This window comes from Grus americana, chromosome 19, assembly GCF_028858705.1.
Source record: "Grus americana isolate bGruAme1 chromosome 19, bGruAme1.mat, whole genome shotgun sequence".
NCBI classification, from domain to species: Eukaryota; Metazoa; Chordata; class Aves; order Gruiformes; family Gruidae; genus Grus; species Grus americana.
Window position 1 is genome coordinate 1,161,836 of NC_072870.1, and position 15,634 is coordinate 1,177,469.

The window sequence follows — 15,634 nt, forward strand, 5'->3', positions numbered from 1 at the left end:
CGTTGAGCTGCCGTGGCTGTCGCATCAAGAGCGAGGGGGGAAACAAGAGACACCTTTAAATTACTGCAACATCCCCAAGTCATCATTCTCCCAACAAAACTAGTCTGTCACTGTCTGTTATTGCTCTCAGCTGGTCTTGCTGTGTTCGTCGTGTCTCTTTAAGCTTAATTGTCTAAATGGAAACGTGCAAGTGACCAAATCTTTTAATCAATTAGAGCAAGTGCGGGGACTGAGGCTTTCTGACACTGTTGCGGCACAATCACCAGGCAAACCTGATTTGATTATGTTTTCTGGCTGTCTAAAGCACAATCAATTATTGTGGAGAGATGGAACAGCTAAATAAGATTTAAATTAATAGGGTTTATTATTTTTGCATCTGAGGAGGCAGACCAGACAGAGTGAAATATCCTGTAAAGAAATTGGTTCATATATCTTCTTCTGTAACTTTATGATGTTTATACCTCTACTTGAAGGTTTCAGCTTTAACTTGTACAGTAGACAACAGCTGAAGTTCTGTTCAGATGATCTAAATAAGTGTGTGGCCAAAAGCCAGTGATCACAGTAAGTCCTGCAAAATGAAGGGGTTAATAATAGGAGAGGTACTTAATAAGGTCTTTAAAAAATTTAAGAAGAAACTGAAAACATAGATTAAAAAAGCTTCTTGTCATTAAGTAACTTGACTCCAGAGGCTAAATTCTTCAGGGAAGTGTGAAGTATTAACACTGCAGATTTGTAAAACTTAAAACCTGAGCCCAAAAGCTCAGAGTCTCCTCGTATCTCCAGCCACCAGTCCCTGTTCACTAAGTCAATACTCTCTTTTTCCCAGTGTTTCAGTTTGCCTGGTTTTGTTTACAGCATTAATATATTGTGACCCAAGGTTCAGCGTTTTCTTCAGATGGATTTTTTTTTCCTCTGGTTTGACCTTTGGGCCTGTGTCTTCCAGGAACTCTTGAAGTAACCATATGGATGCGGAGGGGCACAGACATGACAGAATACAGCTAGTTCGTGCCCCTGTTAATGGTAAAATCTGAACCACACTAAACCCCCCACCAAACCAGAACCACCAAAATCTCCCCAGACTTTGAATTCAGAACACTAAATAGAGCAGAGCATGCTTCTCTTGGTGCCGTTAGGTGCTGCTGTGCCAGCACTGTAATCACCTGAGGCACTTCTTGGAGCAGATGTCAGTGTGGTCCATGGGGAGAGGTGGGTGCAGACCCCAGTGGCTATCGCATCAGGTGGCGTCGGTTGCTCAGTACCGTGCAAAAGGGCACGCTGCTCAGGCTGGCTCTCAGTATTAGTTGGACACTGTTTTGTCAAATCGAAGCACTGAAACGTGGGGGTAAGGTCACTGTAAATGTACTTAGTCCTCAAGGTAGTATCTGCTGTGTGAGGACTCCCAGTTTACGCTGTGCAGTGGGCAGTATTTTCATACCTGTTAGGAGGCAAAAGTACCCTGCCAACAACTTACGGGGATTGAAATCTATGCTTTTCATCTTACAGCCGTGCACGCTTTCCTGGTCTTGGCCTTGTTGAAGGTTTTTGTAGTTGTCATTATTAACTTCTGTATTTATGGCATCAGTAGTGAATATAATCGGATTATTGGCTGGGAAATGCTCCTGTGTCTTAATAGTTGCTGCGGGTGGTTGGTGACTTGGTCCCCAGTTACAGTAATTGGTAATGTGATGGAGTGATTATAGGCTTGGGAAGCAACCTTGTACATCCTGACGTGCAAGTGAGTTTGAAATAATCTTTGAGAGTGTGCTAAGCGTGGTTCTGCTGGGAAGGAATGAAATATGTTGACACAAGCACAGGGCAGGCTCTGGGAGATGCTCGGCATTGCCTGCCTTTCTAGAAACTGCAGTGCAGCCCTAGTGAAAACTTAAAAGTTCTGGGTTGATTCGTTTTGCTTAATCTAAAATTCATCAATTCTTTTTGTACTGTTTCACCTGTTTCTGAAAAATCTTTTTATTTAAGTTGATTTTAAAACATGGGAAAAATCCAAATTTTCTTTTGAAAATGCTGAATATTTTCTCACTTTTAAAATGAGAGTTTTCTTTGGATGTTCAGATGTCCAAACACTTGACTTCAGCCTTATTTGCCTAATTTTTTCTTCTCTAAAATTGTTTAAATTTATCAGCATTTAGGAATAATTCCATGCCTTTTGAAAAGCTTTTTGCTCCTCCTGAATTTATTCATAATAAACCATTATTTTTCTCAGTCCTACAGCTAAAAAAAGATTACTTAGAGCAATGTGAGAAATAATTGTCTGTTATTTAGCGGGAAATTTCTACAGAAACATTGTGTTCCTTTTCCTCAGACAGCAGTCTAGATAGGGATTTTTTTAATTGTTCCTATCAAAACTTCTCTTTCTTCATCTTTTTTAAAGTGAGTGTCATCCAACTTGTAGAAAGTAAATCAGAGACTTGAAGTCTTTGTCCCCACCACAAGGCATTGTGCTGTCAGATGTGAGTTATGACCATGCAATAGAATCACTGGAGGGGGGAGGAATCTCTTTAATCGCACGCTGTCCTCCCTGAGTCTACATCTCAGCTGGGTTGGTCCCATCTCCAATGTGGTAAGCCTGCGTCTGAGCTGTCCTTCAACTCTTGGGAGCTGCTGGGTAGGAGCAGTCCAGGACGCAGCCCTGCAGATGCCTCTTGGATAGATCTGGTGTCCTGCTGACCCAGTAGTCACTAATCTGTGATTCAGGTTCTCCACCCTGATTTGTGCTCTCTTACAAAGCGGCACTGCTTGCAGAGCATTTCTTTGGGCAGATGATGAGAATATTGGGTAGGATGGTGTGGAAAACTCAACCTCTTCTCCTCTCCCTTTGCCTACAAGGACCAGTGGTGGTGTTGGCATGAAACATTCTCAGCGGGTTCATGTTGGCTGTTGCTGATCTCGGTGCTGTGTTCTGGGGCTCGCAAACACTTATTTAATCCGGCGTGTCCTGAGGAACTGGAAGTTAAGAGGGGCTGGTGTAGGAATCTTTGGTTCCTGCTAAAGTCGCCATTGCATTTGCACTTTTCCGCTGTGTTTTTACTCACTTCTACATGCTCCTCACACTTTCAGCTTATTGATAGCAAGTCTGATAGCGTCAGCCAATTCATCCAACATGCTCTAGGGTGGGTTTAACCATCCTAGTGAAAACGCTTCATTTGGATTAGATCTCTCTAACCTGTCCTCTTCCTGGTCCAGTCTGGGCTCTTGTTGCCATCAGGAGAAAGCAGAAGAAAAGGTGCAAACAGGTTTTTTGTCATCACAGAGAAACATTAAACGTTGTTTGCTGGTGCATTGGACAAGCTTTTTTCTTGGTCTTCCTCTTACTCCTCATGTTATAGGGACAGTTGTTCTTGTTAGCCCTCTGGTATGTCCTTTGCTAGTTGTATCTGATTTTTTGCCTTGACCTTTCTGATTATGACCCTGTGTTCTTGTGCTCTTCCTTTTATTTTCAGCTGGAGGATTGCACGATTGCAGAAGAGCCTGCGATTCTGCCAGATTGGTTTCTTGTTACTCTTCATATCTTTGCTTTTTATTGCCACAGCGTGCACTTCTGCCTTAACAGGGTTTAAAAACCTGCCCGTTCTCCTGAGCTCCTTTGCCCTTAAAGCCTTCTCCTCTGGGATCTCACCTGCTGCTTCTCAGGGTTCACTGAAGTCTGCTTCTCCAGCTGTCTTGTTTTACTTCTGCTCTCTCTTTCCCCTCCCTTCCTGGGAACCATGAGCTCTGTCCTTCCATGATCACTGCCACCAGCATTTCCTCATCTTTGTGTTCCCCGCCAAGTATCAACATCAGTCACTGGAGTAAGTGATACTTTATACCCCTGCTGCATTTTCCCTCAAAGTTTCTTGAAAGACTTCGTAATGCTAAGCATCGCTCACAGAAGAGAGCAACCATTTTAAGAGGGCATAAAGCAAAACCTGACTTACTAAAATAATACTCAAGTGATTTGGGAGGAGGCTGCACTGCCCCACTGAAGCATGCACCTTCTTCACAGGTGGGACAGACTGCCAGGGACACTCTGGTATCGCTGGTAAATAATATTGGTAGATCAAAGGTCTAATCAGAATGCAAATAAGACTGGATCAGAGGCAATCTTGTCAGCCAGGGGAGAGCAGGAGCGAGCTGGGAGCTCCCCATTGTGTTTCATGTGGTCTTGCGTTGCTCTTGGGGTGCTGTGGCAGTGATGGCTTGTCTCTGAAGTATCAAATCAAACCTGATCCACACCTGGAATCTCTACTAAAATAAGGGGTTTGTGGTGTGTGTGTGGGGGGGTGGTGTGTGTGGGGTGGGTGAGATTTTTTTTTTTTCTTGCTTGTGTTATTTTGGGAAGAGAAGGAATACTATGCACAACTACCTCCTCAAGACTTGGGTAGCTGGTGAGGCAGATGATGCAAAGGGTCACGGAGCCTGCAGGGGAATGGAAGGTGACAGTGAAATTCGGGCTGTGGAACATTCTCATTAGCCACAAGACATTACTTTTTTCCCCCCCATTAGAAGAGAAACTGCTTTTTGCCAAATAAGCAGCTTTGTAGACATGACCTGGTATGTTTAATAAACAGTTAGAATGTGTTAAAAATTCAGGGACTGTTAGACACTAATAATTAATAGCTGTCCAGCGTGCATCAAGAGCCTATTGATTTTCTGCCAACTTGCCCTATTAAATATACAAGGTACAAGTTATGTAGTTAAACATGTAAGAGTTTTATAAATGCCTTTTATAGTTGGCATTCAGAAAACTTTCCATGTTGGCAGACAGGGAAAAAAAAAAAAAGAAATACAAAAAGCAAAGCTGTTTTAGCTTAAAGGATCTTTGAGAGGTAAAGTAGTTTGAGACCAGCATTTGAATCTTTGCTCTTGAAGTGGATGAAGAAGTGTTTGGGCCAAAGGGCTTGTTTTATTGATGCTAGGTCTAGAATTTGTGTGGTTTAGCACTGTTAAAGCATGGAGTTCCAGGTCTTTCTCACTTGAAGTCAGTGGGAGCCTTTTGGTTGTCCTCAGTAAGCACTGGACCAGCCACTGCATTCTGAGAAAGTGCTTCTCTGTCTCTTCTCTGTAGTTAAATGCTGGGCGTCGTGTCTTAATGCCCGTGTAGCTGGAAGGCTGAATACGGCAGGTAACGTCAGTCGTCTGCATGGCTGACAGAGTTGTAGAGCAAACAGAGATCAGCTGGTCAGAAAACAGAGTTTCAGGAATATATATTGCTTGAGCTTGTCATCTTGTCCAGAGCGATGTTAATCCAATAGTGCTATTTTGAAAGACACTGCAAAATATGCTGTTCTTCCATTAATAAATTATTCTGTAAGCTGCAGTAGAATTGGTGGGGAAAAGTGGAGGAACTTTTATAGCATATTTTGGAAAAAAGCAGATCATGGGGAGAGAACAAGGAGGTGAAAGCACAGAAATGCGTTGATTTTCTTAGGATGATACCTAAAGATGGAATTATCCCTGTTTGATACCAGTTGAAGTGCAGCAAGGTGAGTGGGAAATTCCTCTGGCCAGGGAGAGGTCATGCAGGCTCTCTGGGCTGTGTTTTTCCAGGTGCGAACACGACAGGGACCACACCGGTTGCTTGTAATATTTCATGTGCTGGTCAGGATGCATTTTTTTCCAGATGACTTACAATGGTTTTGTAACATCCTCTCATGCTGATGAAATGGGGAATGGGGAGAAACTCCATATATTTTTCAGGTGCTTGGGTTTTCTTTTCTTTAGAGGCCTTTCTGGCTGCAGAGCATCATTTTAGTTTAGAAACCTTTTACCTGTGGTTCAAAATAGGTGTATTAAGTTTATATTAAACTGCAAGGTCCATTCTTCCTTCTGGGGAGACCAGAGCCTGGAAGGAGAGGGGTGTGAGAATGGTGTTCAAAGATGACATCTGTGTCAGAAGCAGGATATTGCTGAGAATTTCTTGTTGCTTTTAATATTATTAAACAATGTCAGAGTCCCCAGGGCACAGATGGGTGGTTCTCTGTGCGTTACAAACAACAGTGAATAACTCTGTCTATTTTCCTTCAGACATCATACAAATCCAGTGGGCACAGCGTGGCGATGGAAGATGGACCAACCTGAAATGATCTTGCAGGAGGCTATTGAGAACCATCAGAATATGATCAAGCAGTTCAAAGGTAACTTCTGCTTCTTCCCTGTTAATGATGCTTTTGGAAAGTAACCAGCAGTAGCATCTTCAAAGCATAGATGAAAAGGTTCTGGTCATCTGTGAAATGCTGGGAAGGAGGCGTGAGATTTATAGTATCAGAACGATGGGTGAGAAGAAACTTTTGTGGCACACTTACTGTTTTCTGAGACGTTCTGCCTTGGTTCTGACTTTAGAACACGAGTCAGCCATTGTGTATCTACTGCTGCCTTGAAGGACTAGAGGGGAGTTGCATCTTGTGCATCTTGGTAGTTGTCATGTCCTTTTCCTCGGTGCGCACGGAGGCTTCTGCAGTGGTTAAAGCTGGCCTGGGTGACGAGGAATCTTGATTCTTATGTAAAAGTGAGGGCAGGTAGAAGGCAGAAGGAATCAACCTCTAACCTGATAGGAAATATACTGCCCAGCCTTAATCCCCTGGGAGCTTTTGTGTTAGCTCTGAAACTTCCAGATTGCATTTTGCTCATTAACAAGTGAGCAGCAGCATCCAGGGTATTATTTTCAGGAATTATTCAGTACATCAGTTTGTGACTGAAGCTGCAGTTACACAGCACCTCTGAAAAGTACTGTATTTTGCTTTCCATAGGAACTCCTTGTGAGTTTTTTATTTGTTTAGTATATCTCTCTCTCTCTCTCTCTCTCTCTATATATATATATATATATAAAAATATGGTTCTTTTTTCCCAAATGTGATAAACGTATTACTCTGCCAAGGTCAGCTTTGTGCGCTGGGAGGGCTGGCCAGCTTGGCAGGACAGGTCTAGGACTCTGCTCTTCCTAACTGACAGCGGAGGCTATGTGAGCAGCAGGAGTGGAATAAAGCATCCATAAAATGTGTGAGATGAGCCTTAGTCTTGGCTGTCATTTTGGGAACCCGTTTGTTTATGTTGGCTGCGCACAGAGAGAACCCAATGGATTAAAAATGTGACAGGCAAAAAAACCTTCTGTCAGCAGAGCGGAGTTGCTTTGTCTCATTCACTGGAGTTATATAATAGGCGGAAAAATAACTCAAGTTAGGGTCTCATGAGCTCAAAGTGGCTGGTTTGAATCATCTTGCACTCTCAGAGCAGCAGCTCCTGGGAAGCCAGTTTCCTAGGAGCTGCCGTGGTGACCTGGATGGGGAGCAACCAGAATAACCAGACCTGGCTGCACTCTGCCTGTGGTGCACGTGCGGTCCAGTGCACTGGGTCTCCTGGAGCTCGTCCAGGGGAAGGCAGTGAAGGTCTGTGGTGTTGGGAGAGGGAACAGTGATGTTAATGTGGTAGGGGAAGCTTTCCATGGGGAAGAGGTAGTGGCATGAGAGAAGTGGTTGGTGTCAGTAGTGCCTCTTCCTTCAGCCTGAGCAAAGCAGAGCTGACGGTGCTCGAGGCAGGGCAGTCTGTAAGGAAGCGCAGGTCTCGTTCCCTGGCCTCAGTGGCGTTTCCTCTGTGCTGCAGCCACGTGGGCAGCGTGGGGAGAGTGCTGAGCTGAGGGGGTGCCTGCAGCAGTGCTGCCTGGCCGGCTGGGCCAGAGCTGCCGCAGGGGCTCATGGCTGCTCTTACCTCAGCTGGTGGGTGCAGTGCCAGCACGGCAGGAGTCTGGGTGCAGGTGGTTTGCATGAGTGAAGAGCACATAGGATATAAAATTTTGTCTGGAATTCTATAACAACCATAGAAGACTGTTACAGCTCTAAACAAGAGTATTCATGTTTAACGCTTAAGGCAGTGAGCGCTTTCAAACTCTGCTCTTTTATTCAGTCTGTTCTGGATAGCCAGGCTCTTTGAGTTGAAACGTGGCTGGGCATGTTGAAAGGATTGTGATAGCTCGGGGTCAGGTTGGCTGGTAACAAGCAGGGTGCTTCAGGGGTTGATGCAGGAACCTATGTTCAACAGATGATTGGGATGATGGTACTGAATACAGCCTCAGGTAATACTAATTTAGGGAGGGGGGCAGGCACACCCAGTGGCACCACTGTACTTCAGTGAGACCTTGAGAAATGTGGTTATTGGGCCAATAGATGCACGTGGACTTCAGCAAGAAGTGGAAGGCTCCGTATGAGAGTGGTGTAACCCCATGTCGGGCCCTGCAGGGAGACCCACCTGACAGAGTAGAACAAGGGACAACAGACTTGGGTTTCTCTTTGGGAGGTTCCAGTTAGACATCAAAATAAGCTTGTTCAGCCAAAGGGCTGCCCAGAGAGGCAGGGGACCTTCCAGCCTTGGAGGCTTTCAAGTCTTTTAAGTAAAGCCATTATGGCTCTGGTCCAGTGTTGGCAATTGTCCTCTCCGAGCAGGAGGCTGGACTAGAGACCTGCCAGAGACCCTCCTAACCAGTAGTTCTGTGCCTTTTGTTACGATTGGTAAAAGTCTTAAATAATACCTCTCTCCCCCTTTTTATGAGGCAGGACTTCACTCAAAATAGTCATTGATATTTGCTTAGGAAGAAGCCACGTGTTGTTGACAGTGACGGCTAGATTTGCATGCCACTGCTGATGGAGTGTTGGGGGTATACTCGCAAAGGCAGGAGTTACCCTTGACCTGTGCAGGACTGGTGCAATGTGGTGAAAATATTGCCCCTGTATGGCAGAAACATGCATTGTTTGCACTAAAGGAAGATGAAAAGCAAAAGTTATTTTGCAGATGCTCGCAAGCCCTACCTTCTTCAGAAAGCTCAGTGAGGGAATCTCACTGAGGAATAACCCTCTCCTCCCCTTACTACCCCCAAAAAGGGTTGGGGGGAGGGAAAGATTATAGATGGACTTGGCAGCATCAGGAAATATTCCCAAAGTGTTGAGAGGCCTGTAAGGGCAACCCAATTATCTCTTTTTGGAGCTTATTTTCCATTAAAAAAATTTGTAAATATTCCCTGAAACGTGCACATGCGTCCTCAGCACAGTTAGCTTTGACCTGGAACTGGGAAAGGAGAAAGACCAAAAAAAAAAGCCTTTGGACTAGAACTGTGCTGCAAAGTGGAAAAAGAAAAGATGTGTTACTTTTTCAGAGTGATAGATGGCAACACGCTTCCTGTCTTGGGAGCCTAAAAGCAAAAGGTTTATTAAGGAGAAGAAAAATCAGTAAGAAAAGCCCAGTAGGTCGCTGCAACATTTTGTGAATTTTACATTGTCCTTTCCCTGAGGTGCATGTGAAAATATTGTTAGAATACAATCAGTGAAGCAAAATTGAGTTGAAACACTGTGTGGTAGGCTGAAGCCAGGGAGAGTTAAAAGATACGCAGTGTCTTGCAGGACGAAAGTCCCCTGTGTGCTGTGCCAGAGCTGTACTCTGTCCGGGTTGGAAGCGCCTCGGGCAGAAAACATGACTGTCTACTTCCAGCAAACTTAGCAGCACTCCACAAAGAGTAGGTCAGATTTTATTAGGCTTGATTTTAAAAGAAAAGAAACCCACCAAACCCCCACAAACGACCCCAAGGCTTGAGCCCTGAGATGGACTAGATTGCTTTGTTGAAGAGGAGGGAGAGGTTGTGGCTGGGTAGCCACAGGGACTCCAGAGGAGTTTCCAGCAGGGTGTTTGAACACTGACCCCCCAACGTGGAGCACAGCAGACTATTTGGGCTACTGGAGAAGATAAGCATGGGGAAATATCTTGGCTTGAGAGTCCTCAAGGCTCTTGAGTACCTGGTAATGGTGCTCAGATAACACCCAAAGCTATTTGAATAAATTGCTCTTTGTAGTGCCAGTACCCAGCTCTGCATTCAGGTACGTACATACATACAGATATCTCCTGTGCCAAAGGAATTGGTGAGCTATTAATTCCACGCATCGTAGTAAAAATGAGATCATCTGTGAAGGAACAGAAGAATTCTTGGGGACCCTCTATCCTATAAGAGAGGATAGCCCTCTATTCTGTAAGAGTCCCTATGCGTGCTTTTAGAGATGAGGCCATGTCATTTTCTCTTTTATCATTGCCATAGTTTGTACCATTTTTGAAGACCATAGACGTTAGTTAATGTCACGTAATTCTCTTTCAGAGTAACTGATGGAGAGACATCTTGCTGATAGGGAGCTAAGTTGGGAAGGGATGAAGTAGTTTATTTGATGGTTATATTTTCTAGACAGTGACTAGTAAATCTCTGTGCCCTTGCAAAGGGCACACAGAGAACTGAAACATAATTCAAAAATAGGAGAGTGGAAGTCTCTGATAATACAGTCCTGGTTCAACTTGGGGAAAAATGAAAAACCAAACAAAAATGCATGATCTGAATGAGGAAGTCCTAAGACTACCTGTATGTGTCTCTCTGAGTGGATAAAACTGGTTCCTTGTCTCCCTGGTCACTGAGGCACTTGTGATGGTGACTTGGTACTTGCAGAGGGGTACCCAAAGACAGCAACCAGCCTTTCCAGGGTGATGTGCCAGATGATGCTTTCCTTTCCCAAGTTAAAGTGCACCAGTCAGAGAGCAGCTGGAGTCAGCTTTTCAAAGGAGACATACTGATCAAAGGAGGCTTGGCTGCACGCTCTGCTGAGATGTGAGCTCGGCGGGAGCTGAAAGCTGTACGCCACTGCCTCTTGCAGAGGCTTCTCAAGTTCCTAGGGCTCCTGTGTTGAACCCGCTGCACGCCATGTGAAATCTGCCCAGGCTCTGACTTTGCTGAACTTCATTGACTTGAAGACGGAAGGAGGCTCATCTACAGGAGCAGAGGCTGAGTGCTGCCGTGCTACAGCAGCCAGAACTGCAGGAGTGTTCATGTGCTCCCTGGAAGAGCCACTAATGCTGTTTACTTTATCCCTGTCTAGCTTGTGATTTATGTGATCGAATGATTGCATATAAAACGTCTACCCTCCTCTGGAGTGTAGTTACTACATGCCAGATTTGCTGTAAACTGTTTTGAGAAAGTTACTTGCAAACTTTACGTGATGTTGGAATTTTCTATCTGCTTATAAAGCTGGCATGGTAATTATCATAGTCCGATTGCAAGATGCTGAGAGAGAGAAATTAATTAATTCCAAAAATGACTTACAGTAGCTTTAGGAATATGAAAGCTAGTCCTTTCATCTCAGTGTGTGGTTGAGACGATTCTTTCTTTTCCAATAAAGTTCTCATTTAGTACTGTCAACTTTCTGCAGAATAACCATTAGTCCTGTCACTTGTTCAGGACTGAGCCTGGCTGGTTTAAAATGCACTAAGCTTCATTCTCATCACAAACCACCTTTTCTACATGAGGCTGAAGCAATATCCATGAACACCTCTTTTTATCTTGGCTTTGCAGCATAGCATGTAATTTTCTGTACTGCTTGAGTTCCAGCGTCTAGGCAACGAGAGGTGAGCTGAGGACCTGGTTTCAAACTCAAGTCTTTGTTTTGTTTTGGGTTTTTTTAAACAGACCAACCCCCCATCTAAAACCTCAGATATTATTCGAGTACATCAAGGCACATCAAGGAAATGTGAAGTGACATATTTGGAACAAAAGCTTGTTTGTAGTCGGATGATTTCATATGGGGTCCTGAGCACTTGGTTGGCTATGGATGGGCTGGAGGAGTATTTGCCTCTCCTCGGCCCTCCCGTGGGTATAATAAATGTGACTCAGATTGGTTAAACCTGCAGATAGCTTTTTCACGTGGACGCTACAGTTGAGCTCCTTGCGTTTTCCTCTTTGTTCTGAAATGTCTCTCACTGTTCAGGATGGTGTCGTGCGTAAGGTTTTCTTTTCGAAAGCATCCTCTGTGGAGTTGCATTTCATGTGGTTGCCAGCATGGATTCAGACCTGGTTGTTGGTGCTGTGCAGGGCGAAGTGTGCCCAGCTCCTCCGGGGACCTGGTCTTCCTGGGGTGTCGGCAGTGGAGACAGACAGAACCTGGTTGTCTTTTTTTTTTTTTTTTTTTTTTTTTTTAAGACGCCTACTTGAAGTGGCATTAACCTGGCTCTTGTGTTTCTCTCTCGGCATTCGGGCAGCATCATTGAGGTCTTAGCAATGGAAAGCTTGACTCAAAAGTGACTAGAAAATGGCTTAACAGGGCACACAAAGCCTGGGCTCCGCGTGTCTGGGCGTATGCCGCTCTGCGGACTCCTGCAGAGCCAGCTCAGGGCACTGGCTGTGTGCTGGTGTCCCCTCTGGTTCAGGAGGGCTCCAGCTGGTTTTGCTCAGTGTCCCTTGTGCCAGGGTGTATTTTAGATACAGGTGCACGGTTTGGGAGGGAGTTTAGTTGATTTAAGCCTGTTTTCCCTCTTTTTGCAGGCGTGTCAGGAGTAAAAGCAGATCGCTTTGAGGAAGCAATGACAGCAAAGCACTGCGCGTTGTCACTGGTGGGAGAGCCCATCATGTACCCGGAGATCAACCGGTTTGTGAAGCTCCTGCACCAGCGCAGCATCTCTAGTTTCCTGGTTACAAATGCACAGTTCCCAGATGAGATTAGGTAAGAGTTGGACAAAATATCTCCCTACTAAAACATTTGAGTGCTGACCTGTGTTTTAATTCTGTTTTACCGCTCAGCAGAGTCAGCTCTGCGTGAGCACTGACAATGAAAAAGCCCACTCGGCATCTGTTTGATTTTAACCTTAATCTCCCTGTGCTCCTTCTCATCTCTTTCTCTCCCCCAGTTTGATTTTCTTTTCTATATCTCCTAAAGTGTGATTACCTCTGAAAGTGAAGAGAATGTAATATAGTACCTCCCGGAGGTGTGAGGGAATGGGAACAGCGAGCGAGCTGTATTTTGTGCTTGGGGACGTGGATAACTGGTGTCAGTGTTTCCAACAGCTAGAGCAGGAGACCGAACTCACCGATTGCCTTTTTGGTTTGTCTGCTTCTCTTGCAGTCTGGTCTCTGGTCTAACTCCATAAGACCAGCCCTAACGGCTCAAACCAAAGATCTGTACAGCTCAGCATCTCAAGCAGGACCCAAGTGCAGGATAAGAAAAGGCAAAAAGCACATACTCATCTGCAAAAGTGGGATCAGTAGTTTTTAACCTCCCTCTGAGGGACTTGAGCTGAATATTCACAATGTTTTAATGAACTTTGATGAAAGAGTCTTTATGAATGCAAAGAATCCCTGTTTCTGATGTTCTGGAGCATCCAGGCTGCTTTTAATGAAATCTGAAGCAATGTGGCAAGGAAACGCAGCAGCGAGGTGGTTGGGAACTCATCAGAATACCATCAGCTAATAACGCTGACAGAGTCTAACCCTGGAGTTGCATGAATGTGTTAGCGGAGCTGTACGCAGGGTGGCTTTGGTGCATCGCTCAGCTTGTCATTTCAGCTCAACGCCTCTCCGTTAGCGCTTTCTGGTAGAGCTTCCTTTTCATTTCCTTCTCGTGGTCTGAATATGGCAGTGAGGGGGGAGGGCATGCAATTTTTGAGTGAGTAATTATACGCTACAAAGGCATTGCCAATGATTGAATAATTGTGTAATCAAGTTACTTTAAGTCATGTATTATGTGCCTGATAGACAGAAATTGCTCTTTCCTAAAAATAGCATTTTAAAAAGAGGGCACACACTATATTTTGAAGCTGCATTTCTTAGGATCTGCTGAATGTTTTTTAAAAAGAAACAACAACAAAAAAAGTGATAAAATGCTAGTCTTGCTGTCTTAAAAATTGCAACTGATCTCATCAAAGCAAATGATTTGCTTAATATGGGAACTGAAGGACGCACCAAGCTTGTTTTTCTGTTGTCAACGGAGGGGAGCTATCATCTCAAAGTTGGTCCTCAAACAGGCAGTGTGACCTCTGGCATCCTGTGCCAAATGGGGTGTCTGGGTTTAGGAGAGGGTCCACTGGCTCTGCAGACACCCTGGCTGAGCCTTCCTCTCCTCCTCCTCCTCCTCCTCTTGTATATGAACTGCAGCTTCATTTGCCTCCAGGCACACGCATGTTTTCATAAATTGAAGGATGTTTTATAGCACATGAGCCCATACTGAACGGTTACCTGGCTCTTGTCCGCTTCCTCCCCTTGTTTCTGGTTAGTGACTGAACAAGACCCCTTGCATATGTGTTTGCATTTATGAGCATCAATAATAATGATGAGCAGATGCTTATAATTGCTCATAAAAATGAGCATTTTCTTATTGTATCGATGTTTCTGTTCTTTGTATCGTTGACTAGACTGTGTCCTGTCTGGCTTGTGAAACCACCTCATGGCTGGTGGCCTGAAGTCAATTTATTGCTCTTGAGTTGTGCTGTACTGTGCTACTCGGTCATGATTTCTGCCCAAGTCTGAATGTGGTAAATGTCGTGAATTTGATCTCCTGGATGAGATCTCAGCTGTCTAAGCTAGTTTGGAAAGTACAACCAAAAATTAAGGAAGAACATTGGAAAATCCATCCTAGTACTGTGCAGCTAAATTTCCTGTTAATTATGAAATGTAGCTGTGTTCTGGGAACATCAGTCTGTGCTCTGCTTCTCCCTGGTGCTGGTAGGACCCGTGACTGCCCTTCCTCCTTGTTCCCCTTTGCAGAGGGTGCACGAGGTCGTCCCGGCTCCGGTCCTGGCCATGGCAGAGCCCTCTGGACCACTCTGTTTTTGGAGCAACATGGGGCAGAATCCCGCCCCCCCCGGGATCTCCTCTAATCCCTTCATTTTGTCCAGTATAACAGTGTTGAGTCTGGCCCTTGCCTGTCCTCAGGATTCCTATCCTCAGAGAAGAGATAATTTTTATCAGCTCATGTTTTGAAAAAACACTCGCTCCATCTTCAGCAGGGCCTCTTTTAATTAGGCAAATGCAGCATTAAGGAAAGAAAAGAGTATTTTGGCTGTGTTCTTTGAAACTGAATACTTCAATCCACTCAGGCCTAGAACATTTGGTCATTTTTGGAGATTGTGGCTTTGGGCTGCCAGTCCAGACAAGCTTGTTTACAAAACAGGGTTGGGTTTTTTTTAACCTAAAATGTTAAATTTGTTCTGAGCTATTTCACTTTTCTGTCTAAAAACATCCAGAGAGAATATGTTTAGATAGGCTGTTTGAGTGTCCATGTGAGTAGAGTTTTCTGGACACGAAGAGCTCTGCTTGATCTCGTTCTGGACAGTTCTTGTCACTTCGTCACCTTTGTGGAGGGCAGGGGTTTGATGTATTTTTAGGTGGCACTGTTTGGCAGCTGAACAATAGTCTAATTTGTTCTCTTCTATAAAGAACCAAATCAGCTGGGACTGTAGCCTGCTTATTAACAGACTTCATAAAAAACCCTTAAAACTTAAGAGCTGAAGAGTTCCGTGGTGCAATTTGGATGCTGTCACTTCATCCCGGAGCCACCGGGGTGGAAGATGCCACGAGGGGTGGGATGCGTTATACCCCCTGGCTTTATTGGTTTTGTCTGTGGCAAGGGAGCTTGTTTTAGGTTGTTCCTCTTAATGCCCTTCATTATCCCTTTGCTAACAGACTGCAGCGGCGCTGCTTCTCCTTTATACCCTTGGGGTTTATGGAAGGGATGAGACTCAACCCAGGCTCTTCGCACAGCAGAGGAGGTTTAATCTTTTTAGAAGTTACTGGTGTTGGGCTCACAGATGCTGTGCTCACCAGCATTATTTGACCAGAAAGGCTATACAGCAGGAT

General features: G+C 44.7%; 1 protein-coding gene across 7 annotated transcripts in view; it reads left to right on the forward strand.

Moving 5' to 3' along the window:
• The window catches only part of TYW1B (tRNA-yW synthesizing protein 1 homolog B), a 107,777-nt gene that overhangs the window by 37,482 nt on the left and 54,661 nt on the right, over positions 1 to 15,634 (forward strand). For all 7 annotated transcript variants that reach the window (XM_054847796.1, XM_054847799.1, XM_054847798.1 and 4 more), the window contains 2 exons: positions 6,022 to 6,131; positions 12,329 to 12,506. In XM_054847796.1, the coding sequence (XP_054703771.1) occupies positions 6,022 to 6,131; positions 12,329 to 12,506 (288 nt within the window). The remainder of the gene's footprint in view (positions 1 to 6,021; positions 6,132 to 12,328; positions 12,507 to 15,634) is intronic.